This window comes from Dipodomys ordii, unplaced genomic scaffold, assembly GCF_000151885.1.
Source record: "Dipodomys ordii isolate 6190 unplaced genomic scaffold, Dord_2.0 Scaffold44, whole genome shotgun sequence".
In the NCBI taxonomy this organism is placed as follows: Eukaryota; Metazoa; Chordata; class Mammalia; order Rodentia; family Heteromyidae; genus Dipodomys; species Dipodomys ordii.
The window spans coordinates 8,106,049-8,123,436 of NW_012267260.1; the positions used below are offsets into that span (position 1 = coordinate 8,106,049).

Below are 17,388 nucleotides of genomic sequence, written 5' to 3' on the forward strand. Positions count from 1 at the left end.
AGAAAATATTTGTGAGCTGGGTATGGTGGCTCAAGTTGTAGGCCTAGCTACTAGGGAAGCAAAGATCGGGGAAAATCACAGTTCCAGGCCAACCTGGGCATAAAAGTTCACAACTGCAATCCAGTCAATGCCTAGGCATAGTTGACACATCTGTCATCCTAAAATGCAAGGGAAACACAATGGTACAGTAGCTCACAAGCCATCATGCAGTGACAAAAAGAAACAGCCCAGGCATAAACAGTGAGACCCTATTTGGAAAATAAATGCTATAGGTCTGATGGAGTAGTTCAGTCGTGGAGTGCCTCTTAGCAAGCATGAAACCCTGAGTTCAAATAACACTACTTCCCCTAAAAAAAAAAAAAAAAGGTTATTTATAAATGGGTATTTGGGTATGGGATATGTTTATCCATCCTTGGTCCAGAGGCTTGGAGATTGTTGCCATTGTATCTTCCTTAGGCTTTACTCCCAACCACCCAGGCCTTGGCTCCTGTAGGAAGCAGGGGACAGGGCTACAAAAAGTAGGACTAACAGATGGAGACTTTTGTCTAAATGAATCCAGGCCCCTTAAGACCTGCTTGCATTCTGTTTTTAAAATGGGCTGTGTGTCAGTGGCTTGCATCTGTACTCGGGAGGCTGAGAGCTGAGGATCAACATTTGAAGCCAGCCGAGCAGGAAAGTCCATGAGACTCTTTATTAACACCAAAGAGCCAGAAGTGGAGTTGTGGCTCAAGTGGTAGAGAGCCAGCTTTGAGCACAAAAGCTCAGGGACAGTACCCAGGCCCTGAGATCAAGCCCCAGGACTGGCACAAAAAAAAAAAAAAGAAAAAGAAAAAAAGGAAGGAAGGAAGGAAGCTGTGAGAATGGACAATTTCTGATATATAACTTGAGGTACTTCCAGAACCTGTAATCAGAAACGCAAAACTTGGATTGGGAATGTGGTTTAGTGGTAGAGTGCTTGCCTAGCATGCATGAAGCCCTGGGTTCAATTCCTTTCTACCACATAAACAGAAAAGGCCAGAGGTGGCACTGTGGCAAATGATAGGAGTGGTATCCTTGAGCAAAAGCTCAGAACAATGCCCAGGCCCTGAATTCAAGCCCCAGGAGTGACAAAAAGGAAAAAAAAAACTATTTTTTTTTTCTCTCTGGGAATAGAAATAACTTCTAACATGTAAATCTAATATTTAACTTTTAGGGGGGGAGGGCTTTCAGATTCTTAGGGATGTACTGTCTAAAAAAATAGAAAACTGGAAAGCTGGTGACTCACACCCGTACTCCTAAGGAGGCTGAGATCTCAGAATCTTGGTTTGAAGCCAGCTGGGGCAGCAAAGTTCAAGAGAGTCTTATTTCCAATTAACTATCAAAAAACCAGAAGTAGTGCTGTAGCTCAAAGTGGTAGCACACTAACCTTGAGCAAAAGAGCTCAGGGACAGTGCCCGGGCCCTGAGTTCAAACCCCATGAGCAACAAAAAAAAAAAAAGAAAAGAAAATAGAAGACATTGTGAAAAAACAAAAGATAAAGAAGAAAAAGCTGAGTAGTAGCTGGAAGTCCCGAAAAAGGAAATTAATACAATACAGTCCTCTAATTACAAATTAAAAACAATAATTGTTAAGAATTAGAAATATTGGGCTGGGAAATATTGGGCTCAGTGGTAGAGCGCTTGCCTTGCATGCATGAGGCCCTGGGTTCGATTCCTCAGCACCACATAAGCAAAAAAAAAAAAAAAAAAGCTGGAAGTGGGGCTGTGGCTCAAGTGGTAGAGCCTTGAGCTGAAGGGCTGAGGGACAGCACCCAGGCCCAGAGTTCAGGCCCCACGACCAGACCCACAAAAAAAAAAAAAAAGAATTAGAAATATGGCCTATCCCTGAGTGTAGTGGAGCAGTGGTGGGAAGATAAGGTTGGAATCTAAAGCCAGACACCAGTGACACACGTGTAATCCTAGCTACTCAGAAGGCTGAGATCTGAAGATCAAGGCTCAGTCAGCTTGGGAAGATAACTTCAAGAAACTCTTATCTCTAATTAGCCACCAAAAAGCTGGAAACAGAGCTGTGGCTCAAGTGGAAAAGGGCTAGTCTTGAGCTAAAGTGCTAACCCTTAGGCCCTGAGTTCAAGTCCCAGTTATCAGGGGTGGAAAAAAAAGATGGAATCTAAAAAGTAACAGCACTGGTAAGAAGCAGGCTTAGACAGAAACCTTTTCCACATCTGTTCGGCCAGATTTTTGTAGGATGTTGACCGTTAGTGGGTCCTTATGGGTTGAGGGAGGGCAAGTAGATTTTTGGAAAGAGAGGTGCTTGGTCTTCAAGTCTGAAGGGAGCAGGATGGGACAATGAACAGGACAGGAAGCGCTGGAACATGTGTAGGACCTGTTGGAACCGACACGGCAGTACCAAGCCCTCAAGGCTACATGAATCACACGGAGTAATTCAACCGGCAGCCACCACGCACCCAGAAGCATGTCTGAGACCGCATTTGGTTTTGTGGGGTTTTCTTTTCGGTTGTGGGGCTTGAACTCAAAGCCTGAGCGTTGTCTCCGAGCTCACTTTGAGCCACAGCACCACTTCCGGTTTTCTTGTGGTTCATTGGAGATAAAGAGTCTCACGGGGACTCTCCTGCCCTGGGCTTGGGCTGGCGTTGAACCGCGATCCTCAGATCTCAGCCTTCTGAGTAGCGAGGATGACAGCCGTGAGCCACGGGCGCCCGGCTCCTAGGACCGTTTTATAATCCCACCACTCCCTCCTGCAACGTCCCCCGAGACCCTCACACCTCAGGGCCCATAGGTGCGCTGGGCACAGATCTCCACGGAGGAGTGGACTTCTTCCCAAACCCTAGCCACAGTGCCCAGCCAGCCCTGCGCACTGACGGCCGGGGCACCGGTCAACAGGGTCCAGTGCTGCCAGGGGACAGGTGAGTGGACGTTACTTCCTCTAGAAGGCAAAGGCACATCCTCGTGGACACCGGCGCCAAGGGCGCACGCATGCAGACTCGACAACCGCAGCGAACAAGGCTCAGCTTTCGCGGTTCGGTACTGACCAGCCGGGGCGCGACGCACTCCCGCAGCCCCGCGCGGGCACCGGCGCCCCGCCCACCGCCTTGACGGAAGCGGAAACGGCGCTCGCGCCGCCTCGCCTTCCGGTCGCCGGTTCCGGAAGCCGCGCTCCGCCCCTGGCGGCGGAAGGGGCGGGGTGAGTTCGGGGTTGGTCTCCTGTCATCATGGCGCTGGCCGTCCTGCGGGTCCTGGATCCCTTCCCGGCCGAGACACCGCCGTTGTCAGTGCTGCTGCCTCCTGGGGGCCCGTGGCCTGCGGCGGGGCTGGGTTTGGTGCTGGCCCTGCGGCCTGCAGACGAGAGTCCGGCAGGCCCGGCGCTGCTGGTGGCGGCCTTGGAGGGCCCGGGCGCGGGAGCCGGGGAGCAGGGTCCTGGGCCCCCGCAGCTGCTGGTGAGCCGCGCGCTGCTGCGGCTTCTGGCTCTGGGCTCCGGCGCGCGGGTGCGAGCGCGGCCCGTGCGGCGACCCCCGGCGCTCGGCTGGGCGCTGCTTGACGCCTGCCCGGGGCCCGGGCTCGGACCGCTGCTGGTGAGGCGTGGGGAGACCCTGCCGGTGCCCGGGCCGCGCGTGTTGGAAACGCGGCCGGCGCTGCAAGGGCTGCTGGGCCCCGGGACGCGACTGGCCGTCACCGAGCTCCGCGGAAAAGCCAGATTGGGGCTGGAGAGCGGAGACGGCAGCCGGCCCCCACCCCCGCCTATAGCGTCCTCCTTTGCAGTTTCCGACACAGTCCGGCAACTCCGGGGAGTTCTAGGAGGGACTGGAGATTCCCTAGGGGTGAGCCGGAGTTGTCTCCGTAGTCTCGGCCTCTTCCAGGGTGAATGGGTGTGGGTGGCCCGGGCCGGAGAGTCAGCATCGAACGCTTCCCAACCGCACCTGGCCAAGGTGCAGGTCCTAGAGCCTCGCTGGGACCTCTGTGAGAGACTGGGACCTGGCTCTGGGCAGCTGGCAGAGCCGATCGCTGACGGACTGGTACACGTGCCTGCCACTCTGGCTTTTAATCTCGGCTGTGACCCCTTGGAAGTGGGAGAGCTCAGAATTCAGGTCAGAAATGCTTCCTTTTCCTTACGCCCTCTTCTCTGTCGTAACTGGCAGACTAGAGGTGTGTCAACTAGGTCCCCCTGCACCTTGCCATCTTGGACTTTTTCACTTATCCTTATTTACTCACTTTCTATCACCAAAATAAGCCTCTATAGTGTGGTCCTACGTGGGAAGAAAGCCTTCTATTCAGGTGAAAGGTGAGGTTCACAGTGAAATCACCATGTATTATTAAATTACTTTAATCAGTTGTTGGATTGCTACAATGTATTCAGTGCTGGGGGGGGAGGGGATATAGAGGATGGTGTCTTGGTGTTTTTGCTCATGCTTATCCTTGATTCCACATTTTTTTCCTATACTACTGCTTTGTCTCTTCACATCTTACCATCCTTTCCTTCAAGACCTCACTAAGAACAACACTCTCTTTATGACACCCTCTAAATCTCAATGTCACAAATTGAACACTCTTCCTCCAATATTTTGTATCTCCCTTTAGGGCATTGTTTTAATTACATTATCTACCTAACTTTCAATTATATATTGTTAATTCCTTAAAGGAAGTCTGTTATCTTAGGTATCTGGTGTTTACTTTTAACAATTTATTAAATACATCCAATATAAGTTTTTTAATTTTTTTGAGAGAAAAACTGTGCGGTAATGTGTAATTAAGCATCTGGATGTATGATTTAGGCTGGTGTTGTCCAATATGGAAGCCACTTTGTGGCTCTTCAGTTGACACTAAAGCAAAAACTTCAGTTCTTCAGTTGCTTTAACCACATGCCAAGTGCCCAATAGCCACATGTAGCTATACCACACTTCTTCACTGTAGAAAGTTCTGCTGGGCAGTGAGAGTGGCCAGTTAACACCATGAAATGGGCCTGAGGGTTTGACTCAGTGATAGGACACTTGCCCAGCAAGCAAGAGGCCTGGGTTCAATCTCTAACACCATGAAACAAAAACTGAGAAGTCAGAAAGATGAATGAGATAATCATGCACAGAAGTAGATGTGGGTTTCATTCTGAATGGAGAAAAATTTGACATACTTGGAATGGAGCTCACCCAGCTGAAGTAATGTCCACTTAATATCAGTCACAGTGGCTGCCTAGTGTCACTGACAGGACTTCTGGGGATAAATGTCTTTGCCATTTCACTGGCTCTAGACCAAGTTAAAGGTATCGTTTTTATGCGGGAGCTTTTCGAAGCCAGAGTCAAGAGAAGTGCCACTGCCTCCTGGTTCCTTTAGAGAGAGAGAGAGATTTTGGTTTTCTTGGGAAGGGGAAGGTACAATTACTCAGCTCTACTACCTGAGCCCCATCTCCTGCAAGCCTTGTGATTATGAAAGCCCATCCTGCTGGTAAGAGACAGCGCCTCACTCTGGGCGAAAGCTGTAAGGTGGTAATTGTTTCTCTCATAGAGGTACTTGGAAGGCTCCATCGCCCCAGGGGACAAAGGAAGCTGCTCACTGTTGCCTGGGCCTCCGTTTGCCAGAGAGTTACACATCGAAATCGTGTCCTCTCCCCACTACAGCGTTAATGGGAACTATGACTGTGTTCTTTACCAGCACTTTCAGACACCCAGGTTAGCTGCCTACCCCTTTAAGGAAGTGAGCATCTCACCCTTGTTACCTTCTTCTGCCCCCATGCCTTACAACCAGGTATCCAGGGCCTTTGTTTTAAAAGGCCACATTTTAGGCAATATTGTGGCAAAGAACTTCTTGGTGTATCACATAGACAACAGAAGGGAAAGCTGAACCATGAGATGAATTTGGAAGTTCCAAGCTGAGAAAAGACACTTACTTGAGGTTGGACATTGTGGTTTACAACTATAATTCCAGCACTCTCAATCTTCCTGTCAAGAAGATTGAGAATTCAAGTCAAACCTGAGCTATATAATAAGCTCCCGTCTCAAAAAATCAAAGAAGAAGAGGAAGAAGGAGGAGGATTAGAACAACCAAAAAGGACTTTAGGGATGCCAGTGGCTCGCTGTAAACCCAGCTACTCAGGAGACAGATCTGAGGATTGCAGTTTGAAGCCAGCCTAGGCAGGAAAGTCCATGAGACTCACGCCTCCAATAGACTACCAAAAAAGCCAGAAATGGAGCTGTGGCTCAAGTGGTAGAGCACTAGCCTTGAGTTAAAAAGCTAAGGGATAGCACTCAGGCCCTGAATGCAAGCCATAGGACCTTACTAAAAAACAAACAGGCATCCTGGCTCACCCTCTGGCTCACACCTGTAATCCTAACTACTAAGGAGGCTGAGATCTGAAGATCTCAGTTCAAAGCCAGCCCAGGCAGCTTCTTATCTCTAGTTAACCACCAGAAAACCAGAAGTGGCACTGTGGCTTAAGTGGTAGAGGGCTCTCCTTGAGCTGAAGAGCTCAGGGACAGCACCCAGGCCCAGAGTTCAAGACCTACAATCGACCAAAGAAAAACAAACAAACAAAAAAAGACTTTAGAACCAGTATCCCCCGGGGGCTGGGAATGTGGCTTAGTGGTAGAATACTTGCCTGGCATACATGAAGCCCTGGGTTCAATTCCTCAGTACCACATAAACAGAAAAAGCCAGAAGTGGCGCTGTGGCTCAAGTGGTAAGAGTGCTAACCTTGACCAAAAGCAGCTCAGAGACAGTGCTCAGGCCCTGAGTTCAAGCCCCAGGACTGGCAAAAAAAAAAAAAAAAAGAACCAGTATCCTTTTCTAGTCCTTCCTGTTTCCACAGCTCAGTTTAAGACTCACTGGTTCCTTGGAAAATTGCTTGCAAATCTCTACATATACAGTAGGTCCCTAAGCAGTGTCTACATGTTGTGGGGTGGGCAAAGGGGAGTTTATCAGGCACATGCCCAGGGTCCTGTTGTGAGTTGACCAAGGCCTCTGCTGTGTTGCAGGGTGGTCCAGGAAGGGGATGTTCTATGTGTGCCAGCAGTTGGGCAAGTAGAGATCCTGGAAGGAAGTCTGGAGAAACTGCCCAGGTATGTGGTTGCCTTGGCTCCTACAGCTTGGATTCAGAAAACCTGGGTTCAGTTCTTTAATCTCCCCCCAAAAAACTAATCAAGCTGAGCACTGGTGGCTCATGCCTGTAATCCTGGCTACTCAGGAGGCTGAGATCTGAGGATTGTGGTTCGAATCCAGCCCCGGCAGAAAAGTCCCCATGAGACCCTTATCTCCAATTAGCCACTCAAAAACCAGAAATGATGCTATGGCTCAAAGTGGTAGAGCAGTAACCTTAAGCAAAAGAGCTCAGAGACAGTGCCCAGGCAGGTCCTGAGTTAAACTTCATGACTGACAAAATAAAAAAAATATTGTAAGCTGGACGCCGGTGGCCCACGCCTGTAATCCTAGCTACTCAGGAGGCTGAGATCTGAGGATCGTGGATCAAAGCCAGCCCGGGCAGGAAAGTCCATGAAACTCTTATTTCCAATAAACCACTAGAAAACCGGAAGTGCTCTGGCTCAAGCGGTAGAGCACTTGCCTTGAGCTGAAGAGCGCAGGGACAGTGCCCAAGCCCAGAGTTCAAGCCCCACAACCAACAACAACAAAAAAAATTGAGAATATTTTGTTATTGCTGTATATATTTTTCTGAAGATAAGAAATAATCCCTCTTCAAGTTCCCAGTTATGAAGAAGGTTAAAAATCACTGTCTGGGGGAGGGAAGGGGGATGTAGGTCAGTGCCTAGAGGCCCTGGGTTTCATCCTTAGCACAAAAACAAAGAACTCAGTTGATTGCTGGTAATCTTAACTACTCAGGAGGCTGAAATGTAAGTCCAGCCGAGGCAGGAAAGTCTATGTCTCTAAAATAGCCACCAAAAAGCAAGAAGTAGAGTTATAGCTCAAGCGGTAGAATGTCATCCTTAAGGGAAAATCTTGGGACCAAGAGACCAAGATCTGAACATCACAGTTCAAAGCCAGCCTGGAAAGAAAGTCCATGAGACTTACCTCCACTTAACCACCAAAAATCCTGAAGTAGGGCTGTGGCTCCAGTGGTAGGTAGAACATTAGCCTTGAGCAAGAAAGCTTAGGGACAGCACCCAGGCCCTGAGTTCAAGCCCCAGGACTGGCAGTAAAGAAATGAAAAGAGCCAGGCACTGGTGGCTCACACCTGTAATCCTAGCTACTAAGGAGGCTGAGATCTGAGGATCATGGTTCAAAGCCAGCCCAGACAGGAAAGTCTGTGAGACTCTTCTCTCCAATAAACCAGTGGAAGTGGCGCTGTGGCTCAAGTAGTAGAGCACTAGCCTTGAGCTGAAGAGCTGAGGGACAGTGCCCAGGCCTAGAGTTCAAGCTCCATGACCAACAAAAAAGAAAGAGCCAGGCACTGATGGTGCATGCCAGTTATCCTAGCTACTCAGGAGGCTGCTATCTGAGGATCTTCATTTGAAGCCAGCCCAGGCAGGAAAATCTGTGACTCAAGTGTTAGAGCACTAGCCTTCATCATAAAAACTTAAGGAGAACACACAGGCCCTGAGTTCAAGTCCCAGGACCAGTGTGTAGGTGTGTGGGTGCGCGCATGCGTGTATACACACACACACACACACACACACTAATGAATGAAGACTGTCTGCTTTCCTGTTGGTTTATCTTCACACCCCTTGCTATGTCTCAGGGCACTCAATTTGTGCTGCTCTCAAGTTTGTCTTCTCTGACTGGGATTACCACCTGTCCTTGGGGAAGAGGGTATGTGTCTTGTGGATCTTTGGTTTATTGCACCTTTTCCCCACAGGTGGCGTGAGATGTTTTTTAAAGTGAAGAAGACAGTTGGGGAAGCCTCAGGTGGGCAAACCAGTGCGTACTTGGCCGACACCACCCATACCTCCTTATACATGGTGAGGCCTTGGTGTGTGTGGGGGGGGGGGGGCGGGGAAGGGTGGCAAAGGGGCCAGAAACAACCTTTAGAGCTACAAGCTTCCTCCAACCTCTCATAGGTGGGTTCTACCTTGAGCGCTGTTCCAGCGCTGTCTTTAGAAAGATCTGTCTGGTGCAGCTTGTCTCCTCCAGGCCTGGAGGCCTTGGTGACTGAGCTCTGCACCATCCTGAAGCCTCGCCTCCAGCCTGGGTGAGTGAGGCTGCCTCTAGGGGGCAGCCTTCCCAAGGCTCGGGTCGGAGTTGGGAGTCCAGGCTGCCGGCCTGCTTCTCTCTGTTAGCAGATTCCTGGGCACCTTTCCTAGGATATCCTCTAAGGTGGAAGAATCTGCACCAGGGACAGCTACCTCTGAGCCTGCCCTTCTCCTCAGCAAGCCCCACAGGCATCCTGGCCTTTACTACCCCTGGCCCTAAAGAGCAAAGCTCCTTATTCCAGTGGCCCACGAGCCCCTAGTTCCTCTTGGTACAGTTCAGCCCTAACAAGCCAAGCTTTACTGAAGCTACAGCTAGTAAAGACAATCCGACTGTGGCTGTTGAATATGCCCTGGGGCTCTGCCAGGACAGCAGAGATGGTGTGGGAGGTGGGGCCTCACTGCGGAACAGACCCGGCTAGGCCCCCAGGCCCAAGGGGAGAGAAACAGGGCATCTGCTTCCATGATCAAGTTTCCTGGGGACTCTTAACATGGGGGCAGAATGGAAGGGACCATCTGTTCTCTGACTACAGGGGGGCCTTGCTGACGGGAACTGGCCGTGTCCTTCTGCGGGGATCCCCAGGCAGTGGGAAGGCCACAGCAGTGGCTGCTGCCTGCAGTCGCCTTGGGCTCCACTTACTCAAGGTGAGCAGCTCTGGACAGAACCGCAGCCATCGCTCCTCCAGGCCGAGAGTCTGCCTTTCACCCTCTCCCCTCCCCTTCCTCCCCTGCCCAACCTATCACCCCAGCCCAGAGCCCAGAGGCCCAGCGTAGCCCACATGCTCAGCTACTGGGGAGAAGGGGGGCTTGACATGGTGGTGGGTAGTGTGAGCAAAAGGTGAGGCTGGCCTGTGTCTTCCTCCAACCCTCTGCTCAGTTGTACCTACCCTGCTCACAGCCCCCCACCCCGGCCCCCCTGCTTGCAGACACCCGGCTTCCTTCCAGGTGCCCTGCTCCAGCCTCTGTGCCGATAGCAGTGGGGCCACGGAGACAAAGCTGCAGGCGGCCTTCTCCCGGGCCCGCCGCTGCAGGCCTGCGGTCCTCTTGCTGACAGCTGTGGACCTGCTGGGCCGGGACCGTGATGGGCTGGGTGAGGATGCCCGCGTGGTGGCCACGCTATGCCACCTCCTCCTTGATGAGGACCCGCTCAGCAGGTATTTCTAGAAGCAGGCCCTTTCCCCTACCCCCACCCCAGTGGCCCATCTGCCTGCCTTTGCCAGCCCAGGGCTAAGGTCTCCCCCCATAGCATTCCCGTGAGCCCAGGAACACTGGGGTGCGCGTCTCCCTACTCCAGCCCTGCACCCACCCCTCCTGAACATGGCGGCACTCCTGCCCTCCGTACGCACTTCCCTGTCCGCAGCTGCCCTCCCCTGATGGTCGTGGCCACCACGAGCTGGGCGCAGAACCTGCCCGCAGACGTGCAGACGGCGTTTCCTCACGAGCTGGAGGTGCCGGTGCTGTCGGAGGGGCAGCGGCTCAGCGTCCTGCAAGCCCTCACGGCCCGCCTCCCCCTGGGCCAGGAGGTGAACCTGGCGCAGCTGGCACGCCGCTGTGCAGTGAGTACCAGCACAGGGCACCGTGCCCTGGCTCTGCTGTGCTGTGTGCCAACAAGGGTGGGGAACCCAAAGGGGAGGACACCTCCCCCCCAGGTTCCTGCCCCGTGTGTCTGCTGAGGTGGCCTTTCCTGTGATGCTCTAGGGCTTTGTGGTGGGGGACCTCTGTGCCCTTGTGACCCACAGCAGCCGGGCAGCCTGCACCCGGATCAAGAACTCAGGGTATGGAAGTTGAGCACAGAAGGGGAGTGGCGGCCAGGGGACATGGGGCGTTAATGAGGAAGAGGGAAAGGAAAGGGAGAGGAAAGGAGGGGAGACCTGGTGACAGGCCCTCCCTTGGTTTCCCTTTGGAGTTCGGCGGGCGACCTGAGTGAGGAAGATGAGCAGGATTTGTGTCTTGCCGGCTTTCCCCTCCTGGCTGAGGACTTCGGGCAGGCGCTGGAGCGACTGCAGGCAGCTCACTCCCAGGCTGTGGGCGCGCCCAAGGTGGGGCTTCTGGTCCCCGGAGGTGGGGCAGGAGCTCCTCCACCTGCGTCTCCCACCTGCCCACCGTCTGCTCCTAGATCCCCGCCGTGTCCTGGCATGATGTGGGCGGGCTGCAGGAGGTGAAGAAGGAGATTCTGGAGACCATCCAGCTCCCTCTGGAGCACCCCGAGCTGCTGAGCCTGGGCCTGAGGCGCTCGGGCCTTCTGCTCCACGGGCCCCCAGGCACGGGCAAGACGCTCCTGGCCAAGGCGGTGGCCACCGAGTGCAGCCTCACCTTCCTTAGGTGGGTGGGCATGGAAGGAAGGTGGAGGGCTGGGGCAGGCAGGGCTGTGGAGAGGTCTTGGGGTGGGCCTCACTCTCCCCTCATCTTGCTCAGTGTGAAGGGACCAGAGCTCATCAACATGTACGTGGGCCAGAGCGAGGAGAATGTGCGAGAAGGTGAGTGAGCAGGGAGAGGCAGGCCTTGTGGACTCCCCCATCGCTGATGGCTACCCCCTGCCCCCCGCCAGGCGCCTCCTTCCCACATGCTGGCCTCCTTCCCAGCTGGCCCAGCCCTGGAGTCCAGTGCTGACACAGCCCACCCTCTTCCCACTCCTCTTTTTGTTTTTTTTTTTTTGTCGGTTGTGGGGCTTGAACTCTGGGACTGGGTGCTGTCCCTCAGCTCTTCAACTCAAGGGGAGCCTTCTACCACTTGAGCCACAGCACCGCTTCCGGTTTTCTGGTGGTTTATTGGAGATAAGTGTCTCACAGACTTTCCTGCCTGGGCTGGATTTGAACTGGGATCCTCAGATCTCAGCCTCCTGAGTAGCTAGGATTACAGGCGTGAGCCACCAGCACTCGGCCCCACCCCTCTTCTGACTCCAGCCCTCCTGAGATCCCTCCGCCTCTGAGCATGTCTGTCTTCAGTATTTGCCAGGGCCAGGGCTGCTGCTCCCTGCATCATCTTCTTTGATGAACTGGACTCTTTGGCCCCAAGCCGGGGGCGAAGTGGAGACTCTGGAGGGGTGATGGATAGGTGAGGGTGGGAATGGGAATGGGGTCTCCAGGATTGGAGGGACCGCTCACAGCATGCTTCAGATCAGGGCTCCGAGATACAAATCCCTGCTCTTTTGGTTCTGGGATGGAATCCGGGAAGCTAAAGGGAGTTGGGTGCAGTACCAAGGGGATGGGTGTGGTGGTGGGGTACAAGGGTGGAGCTGGGCAGAGGGTCTTGTAAGGAGAGGCTCTGGCAGTTGGGGTGGGCCAAGAACACCCTGGCTTCTTCCCCTGCAGGGTGGTATCTCAACTCCTGGCTGAGCTGGATGGGCTTCACAGCGCTCAGGACGTGTTTGTGATCGGAGCCACCAACAGACCGGACCTCCTGGACCCTGCCCTTCTGCGGCCTGGCAGGTAGGCCCTCTGATCTTCCACCAGGCCCGCTTGGCCTCAGCTTTCCACCCCGTCCTGTGCCTCCTTCACCCCTCTCGGCTGCGCAGCTTGACTTTGCCCACTGATCTCTCCAAAGGTTTGACAAGCTGGTGTTCGTGGGGGTGAATGAGGACCGCGCCTCCCAGCTGCGTGTTTTAAGCACCATCACACGCAAGTACGCCTGCTGGAGGACACTCTGCGAGGGCTGGGGCCTTGCAGTGGTGGGGAAGGGATGCAGCCCTCAGGGTGAGCTGCCCAGTGATGGACTGCGGCCAGCTGGGATGGTTCTGGTTCGGCCCAACAGATTCAAGCTGGAGCCCTCGGTGAGCCTGGAGAGCGTGCTGGATTGCTGCCCTCCCCAGATGACCGGTGCGGACCTCTACTCTCTCTGCTCGGATGCCATGACAGCCGCCCTTAAGCGCAGGGTCCGTGACCTGGAGGAAGGTGGGCTACTCCCCCGCCCCAGAGGTCAGCCAAAAAGCAAACTGGGCCGGACACCAGTGTCCCACACCTATAATCCTAGCTCCTCAGGAAGCTGAGATCTGAGGATTGTGGTTCAAAGCCAGTCCAGGCTGGAAAGTCAGTGACTCTGATCTCCAATTACCCACTAGAAAACCGGAAGTGGAGCTGTGGCTCAAGTGGTAGAGTGCTCACCTTGAGCTGAAGAGCCCAGGGACAGCACCCAGGCCCAGAGTTCAGGCCCCACGACCAACCAAAAAAAAACAAAAAAAGCCAATGGGAGATAAGCCTTGTCCCGCCTTCCAGAGCAGACACATCCGGGCTCTGAGGAGGAGGTGCCTCGCCCGGACTCTCCCCTGCCTCTGTTCCCCTGCTGGGATGGAGCCCCCGCCTTACTCCCCCTGTCCTTCCTCAGGGCTGGAGACTAGGGGCTCAGCACTGCTGCTCACCATGGAGGACCTGGTGCAGGCCGCTGCCCGCCTGCAGCCCTCAGTGAGCGAGCAAGAGCTGCTGCGGTACACGCGCACCCAGCGCAAGCTGGCCGCCTGCTAGGAGCCGCCTGCTATCTGGGACTGGCTGCGAGGGCCCCGTCCAGACCTGAGAGGACAGAGCTCTGCCTCAGACTGCTGCCGACCCAGCTGAAGCCCACCCCTCCCTCCAGGACAGGCTTGTCTGCACCAGAGAGGTCAGGCTCGTACCCACTGGGGAGCAGTGGCTAGTTCAGTGACAAAAACTAAAGTACAGCCAGGCACTGGTGGCTCAGGCCTGTAGTCCTAGCTACTCAGGAGGCTGAGATCTGAGAATCACAGTTCAAAGCCAGCCCGGGCAGGAAAGTCCGTGAGACTCTTATCTCCAATAAAACACCAGAAATAAACCACCCGTGGTAGAGCACTGGTCTTGTGCTGAAGGGCTCAGGGACAGTGCCCAAGCCCAGAGTTCAAGCCCCACGATGGACAAAAATAAATAAAACATTTTTAAAATTAAAAAAAAAATAAAGTATCAACTGCCCCGTGCTGGTGTTGTGGAGGCGGGGGTTGTAGAGCTGGGGTGTGGGAGGAGCAGGGGCTGTGGCACCCCTGTTCCATCGGACATCCAATCACAAGGCGCAGGGGACCGAAAAAGGCAGATTATATTGTTGACACTTCCTTTCCCAGGAGCCAAGCCCTGCACCCCAGCGGCACTAGCCCCCCTCCCCCACACACACCTCCCAGAGCCTCGCAGCCCCTGCAGGCGTCTGCGGAGCTCAGGCTGTCCTCTTGAGCACGTGGATGAAATAACAGGGGACGTAAGCTTGGCCCGGCTTGTAAGGCTTGAAGTCACCCAGGACGCTGTGCTGGCACTTGTCCCCAAAGGCTGCCCGCAGCAACTCCGTGAAGGACTCCAGACAGTGTGGGTAGTAAGAGAGGCGGAACTTACTGCAACAGAGCCCCAGAGCTGCCATGAGGCCTGCGGGGCCCCGGCTCTCCCCACCCCTTCCTCACCCCTGCCCAGACAAGTGCTACCTGAAGCCAGGAGAGCCATCTGGGTGGGCGGCAGGCACCTGCACCGTGTAGTCCAGCGTCACCATGTGGGGCTTGTTGTTCACGGTCAGCACCGAGGTCGTGATGTCCTTGGTCAGGTCGCTCTGCGGGCAGCGAGCAGGCGGCATGAGCCCCCAGAACCCCAGCTTCTCACCTCCCGCCCGATGCTGTCCTCCGTGCTCCACCACACCTTATAGTAAATGTTCTTCCCCGGGGGCGCACTGCCGGTGCTGAGGATGTGGTCGTAGTTACGGTGGTCGATGACCAGCAGGCCCCCGGGCCGCACCATGCTTGCGATGTTCTTCAGCGCCAGCCGGTGCTCGCTCTGGTCACCTGGAACCCAGGCAGGGGTGAAGAGGCCCCATTGGCCAGGAGTCTGCAGCACCCCTTTCTCTCCCCCTTCTCCCCTCCCCAAGTGCCAGTGCCCAGAGGCAAAATGCAGGCATTTGCCTGGTCAGAAGAGTAGGCAGCCAGGAGTCTCTGGACAGGGGCAGAGCTCAAGGCAGAACCCAGAACCCAGACCCCAGACCCAACTCAGGCCACTGCTCCCACCTTTGAGGTCGGGCAAGTGAGCGAAACTGTTCCCAAGACAGATCACTGCGTCAAAGCCCCCTCCGGCTGGCTGCGGCACATCTTTGTCTAGCGTCATCCAGTTGGCTTCTTCAATGACTGGAGGGCGGAAGGAAAAGAGGAATCAGTCCATCATACCAGTAGCTGCTACTTCCTCCACGTCCTGACTCAGTCCTCAAGATACCCAGGGCCTCCCCGTCCTGCTACAGGAAGGGAATCATTAGGAACTGGAGAGAATGGAGGGAAGAGCCTAGGTTGGGAAACAGGGCTCTGTCCACGCATAGGGTTTGGGGAGGGACAGGATGCTGTAAACAGTTCCAGCCAGCTCTTCAGAGCTGGGTGCAATGGTGTGCCTCTCCAGCCCCACCAAGTCAAGAAGCAGAGGCAGGAAGATTACTTAAAGGAAAGCTTCAGGCTAGCCTGGGCAGCAGGATTCCCCTCCAAAAAAAGGGGGGCGGGCAAGAGCTGGGAAGGTGGCTCAGTGATAGATTGCCTCACATACCTGAGGCCCTGAGTTTGATTTCTCAGCACCACATAAACAGAAAAAGCTGGAAGTGGGTACTGTGACTCAAGCGGTAGAGCACTAGCCTTGAGCTGAAGAGCTCAGGGATGGCGCCCAGGCCCAGAGTTCAAGCCCCACGTCTGAGAAAAAATAAAAAGGTTTAAAGTGTAACCTAGTAGAACCCAAGGGCCTGGCTTCCATCTCTAGTGTGCTACACACATGCATTCAAATGATAGAACCAAAAGAAGATTTTCAGGGCTGGGAATGTGGCTCCGTGGTAGAGTGCTTGCTTAGCATTCATGAAGCCCTGAGTTGAATTCCTCAGCACCACATACATAGAAAAAGCTGGAAGTGGCTCAAGTGGTAGAGCACCAGCCTTGAGCAAAAGAAGCTCAGGGACAGTGCCCAGACCCAGTGTTCAAGCCCCATGACTGCGGCAGAGAAAAAGAAGAAAAAAAGAGATCTTTAATCTTAGCACCGGGTACCTTGTTTGGAGGCCTTCCCTCCCTTTTCAAGGGCATGACATTAATTCCGCTTTACTCTGAGGACACAGCACGACGCCCACACACAGGAGCCCAGGGCACAGGGAGGTCACCCTGGTGGTGCAACTGCAATTGTCTGGCCAGACGCGCTGGACCTACGCACCCCACTTGTCGAAGGCTGGCTCCTGCCGCCGGTTCCAGCGCTCTTTAAGGGCGTACTTCAGCATCTTGTCACTGGCGTCCACGCTGGTCACACTGAAGCCCTCCTCCACCAGCATGATGGAGTCCACCCTGGGCATGGCAGGGGAGGTGGAGAGGGCAGGTCAGGAGACGGAAGCCCAGGAGGAGGCCCCGTGTGTGCCACTTCCGTCCAGCTGTTCAGAGCCTTCCCTCTGCCTGTTCCCTGCCCTCTCCACAGACCTCAAATGACGGTACCGATCTGTTCTTATCACGGGGTAACAACTTTCCTGCTGTTGTTTTGGTCATGGGTCATGAACTCTGGGCCTGGAGGCTGTCCCTCAGCTCTTCAGCTCAAGGTTAGCGCTCTACCACTTGAGCCACAGTGCCACTTTTGGCTTTTTCTACTTATATAGTGCTGAGGAATTGAACCCAGGGCCTCATGTGTGCGAGGCAAGCACTCTACCACTAAGCCACCTTCCCAGCCTTCTGCTGTTGCTTTTCAAGCAGTGTACGGACAGGCCTTAATCCTCCAAGCAATCCTGGGAGGTGGAGGCTATCCATCCCCATTTGAGAAGTGTGCAAGCTGCGGCTCCCGAGCCACGGTCTATCCGGCATTGTGGGTTTGCAGTAGATGCCAGACCCTAACCAACCCGAGTCTGTATTCCCTCTCCACTAGATGGAGGGCTTTGATTTTTCTGGGGCCAAATTCCCCCACCACCCTGAAAATGCAGAATGCCATTCCCTCATTGTGTTTTGTGAGAGTTGGAACATTAAAAATAATAATAATAATAAAGCTGGGCTTGGTGGCTCACATCTGTCATCCCAACTACTCAGGAGGCTGAGATATGAGGATCACGGTTCAAAGCCAGCCTAGGCAGGAAAGTCCGTGAGACTCTTCTCTCCAACGAACCACCGGAAGTGGTGCTGTGGCTCAAGTGGTAGAGCGCCAGCCTTGAGCTGAAGAGCGCAGGGACAGCGCCCAGGCCCAGAGTTCAAGTCCCACGACCGACAAAAATAAAAGAACAAGAAGAAGCAAACAAACGAATGAACATTAAAAAACAAAACAGGGGCTGGGAAGGTGGCTCAGTGGTAGAGCGCTTGCCTTGCATGC

The 17,388-nt window shown here is 54.1% G+C and overlaps 2 protein-coding genes across 2 annotated transcripts; one reads left to right on the forward strand and one right to left on the reverse strand.

Annotated features, from left to right (window-relative positions):
- Positions 1-3,190: 3,190 nt before the first annotated feature.
- Positions 3,191-13,833, forward strand: Pex6 (peroxisomal biogenesis factor 6). Its single transcript, XM_013019243.1, has 17 exons — positions 3,191-4,081; positions 5,490-5,653; positions 6,956-7,039; positions 8,788-8,890; positions 8,990-9,120; positions 9,652-9,763; positions 10,064-10,272; positions 10,479-10,674; positions 10,817-10,893; positions 11,025-11,157; positions 11,235-11,440; positions 11,534-11,595; positions 12,064-12,172; positions 12,430-12,546; positions 12,662-12,739; positions 12,869-13,008; positions 13,439-13,833. The coding sequence occupies exons 1-17, from the start codon at positions 3,209-3,211 to the stop codon at positions 13,573-13,575; spliced, it is 2,931 nt and encodes a 976-aa protein (XP_012874697.1). The 5' UTR covers positions 3,191-3,208; the 3' UTR covers positions 13,576-13,833.
- Positions 13,834-14,211: 378 nt separating this feature from the next.
- Positions 14,212-16,396, reverse strand: Gnmt (glycine N-methyltransferase). Its single transcript, XM_013019097.1, has 5 exons — positions 16,261-16,396; positions 15,096-15,212; positions 14,734-14,876; positions 14,526-14,647; positions 14,212-14,438 (listed from the first exon to the last, which is right to left on the reverse strand). The coding sequence occupies exons 1-5, from the start codon at positions 16,394-16,396 to the stop codon at positions 14,267-14,269; spliced, it is 690 nt and encodes a 229-aa protein (XP_012874551.1). The 3' UTR covers positions 14,212-14,266.
- Between the last annotated feature and the right edge of the window lie 992 nt (positions 16,397-17,388).

Excerpts from the sequence above, each read along its gene's own strand:
- Pex6 (XM_013019243.1), top strand. The coding sequence starts at position 3,209 with ATGGCGCTGGCCGTCCTGCGGGTCCTGGATCCCTTCCCGGCCGAGACA. Across the intron at positions 11,158-11,234 it reads AGGCTGTGGGCGCGCCCAAG|ATCCCCGCCGTGTCCTGGCA; the intron begins GTGGGGCTTCTG and ends GTCTGCTCCTAG. Across the intron at positions 12,547-12,661 it reads GCCCTTCTGCGGCCTGGCAG|GTTTGACAAGCTGGTGTTCG; the intron begins GTAGGCCCTCTG and ends ATCTCTCCAAAG.
- Gnmt (XM_013019097.1), bottom strand. The coding sequence starts at position 16,396 with ATGCCCAGGGTGGACTCCATCATGCTGGTGGAGGAGGGCTTCAGTGTG. Across the intron at positions 14,877-15,095 it reads TCACTTGCCCGACCTCAAAG|GTGACCAGAGCGAGCACCGG; the intron begins GTGGGAGCAGTG and ends CCTGGGTTCCAG. Across the intron at positions 14,439-14,525 it reads GATGGCTCTCCTGGCTTCAG|TAAGTTCCGCCTCTCTTACT; the intron begins GTAGCACTTGTC and ends GCTCTGTTGCAG.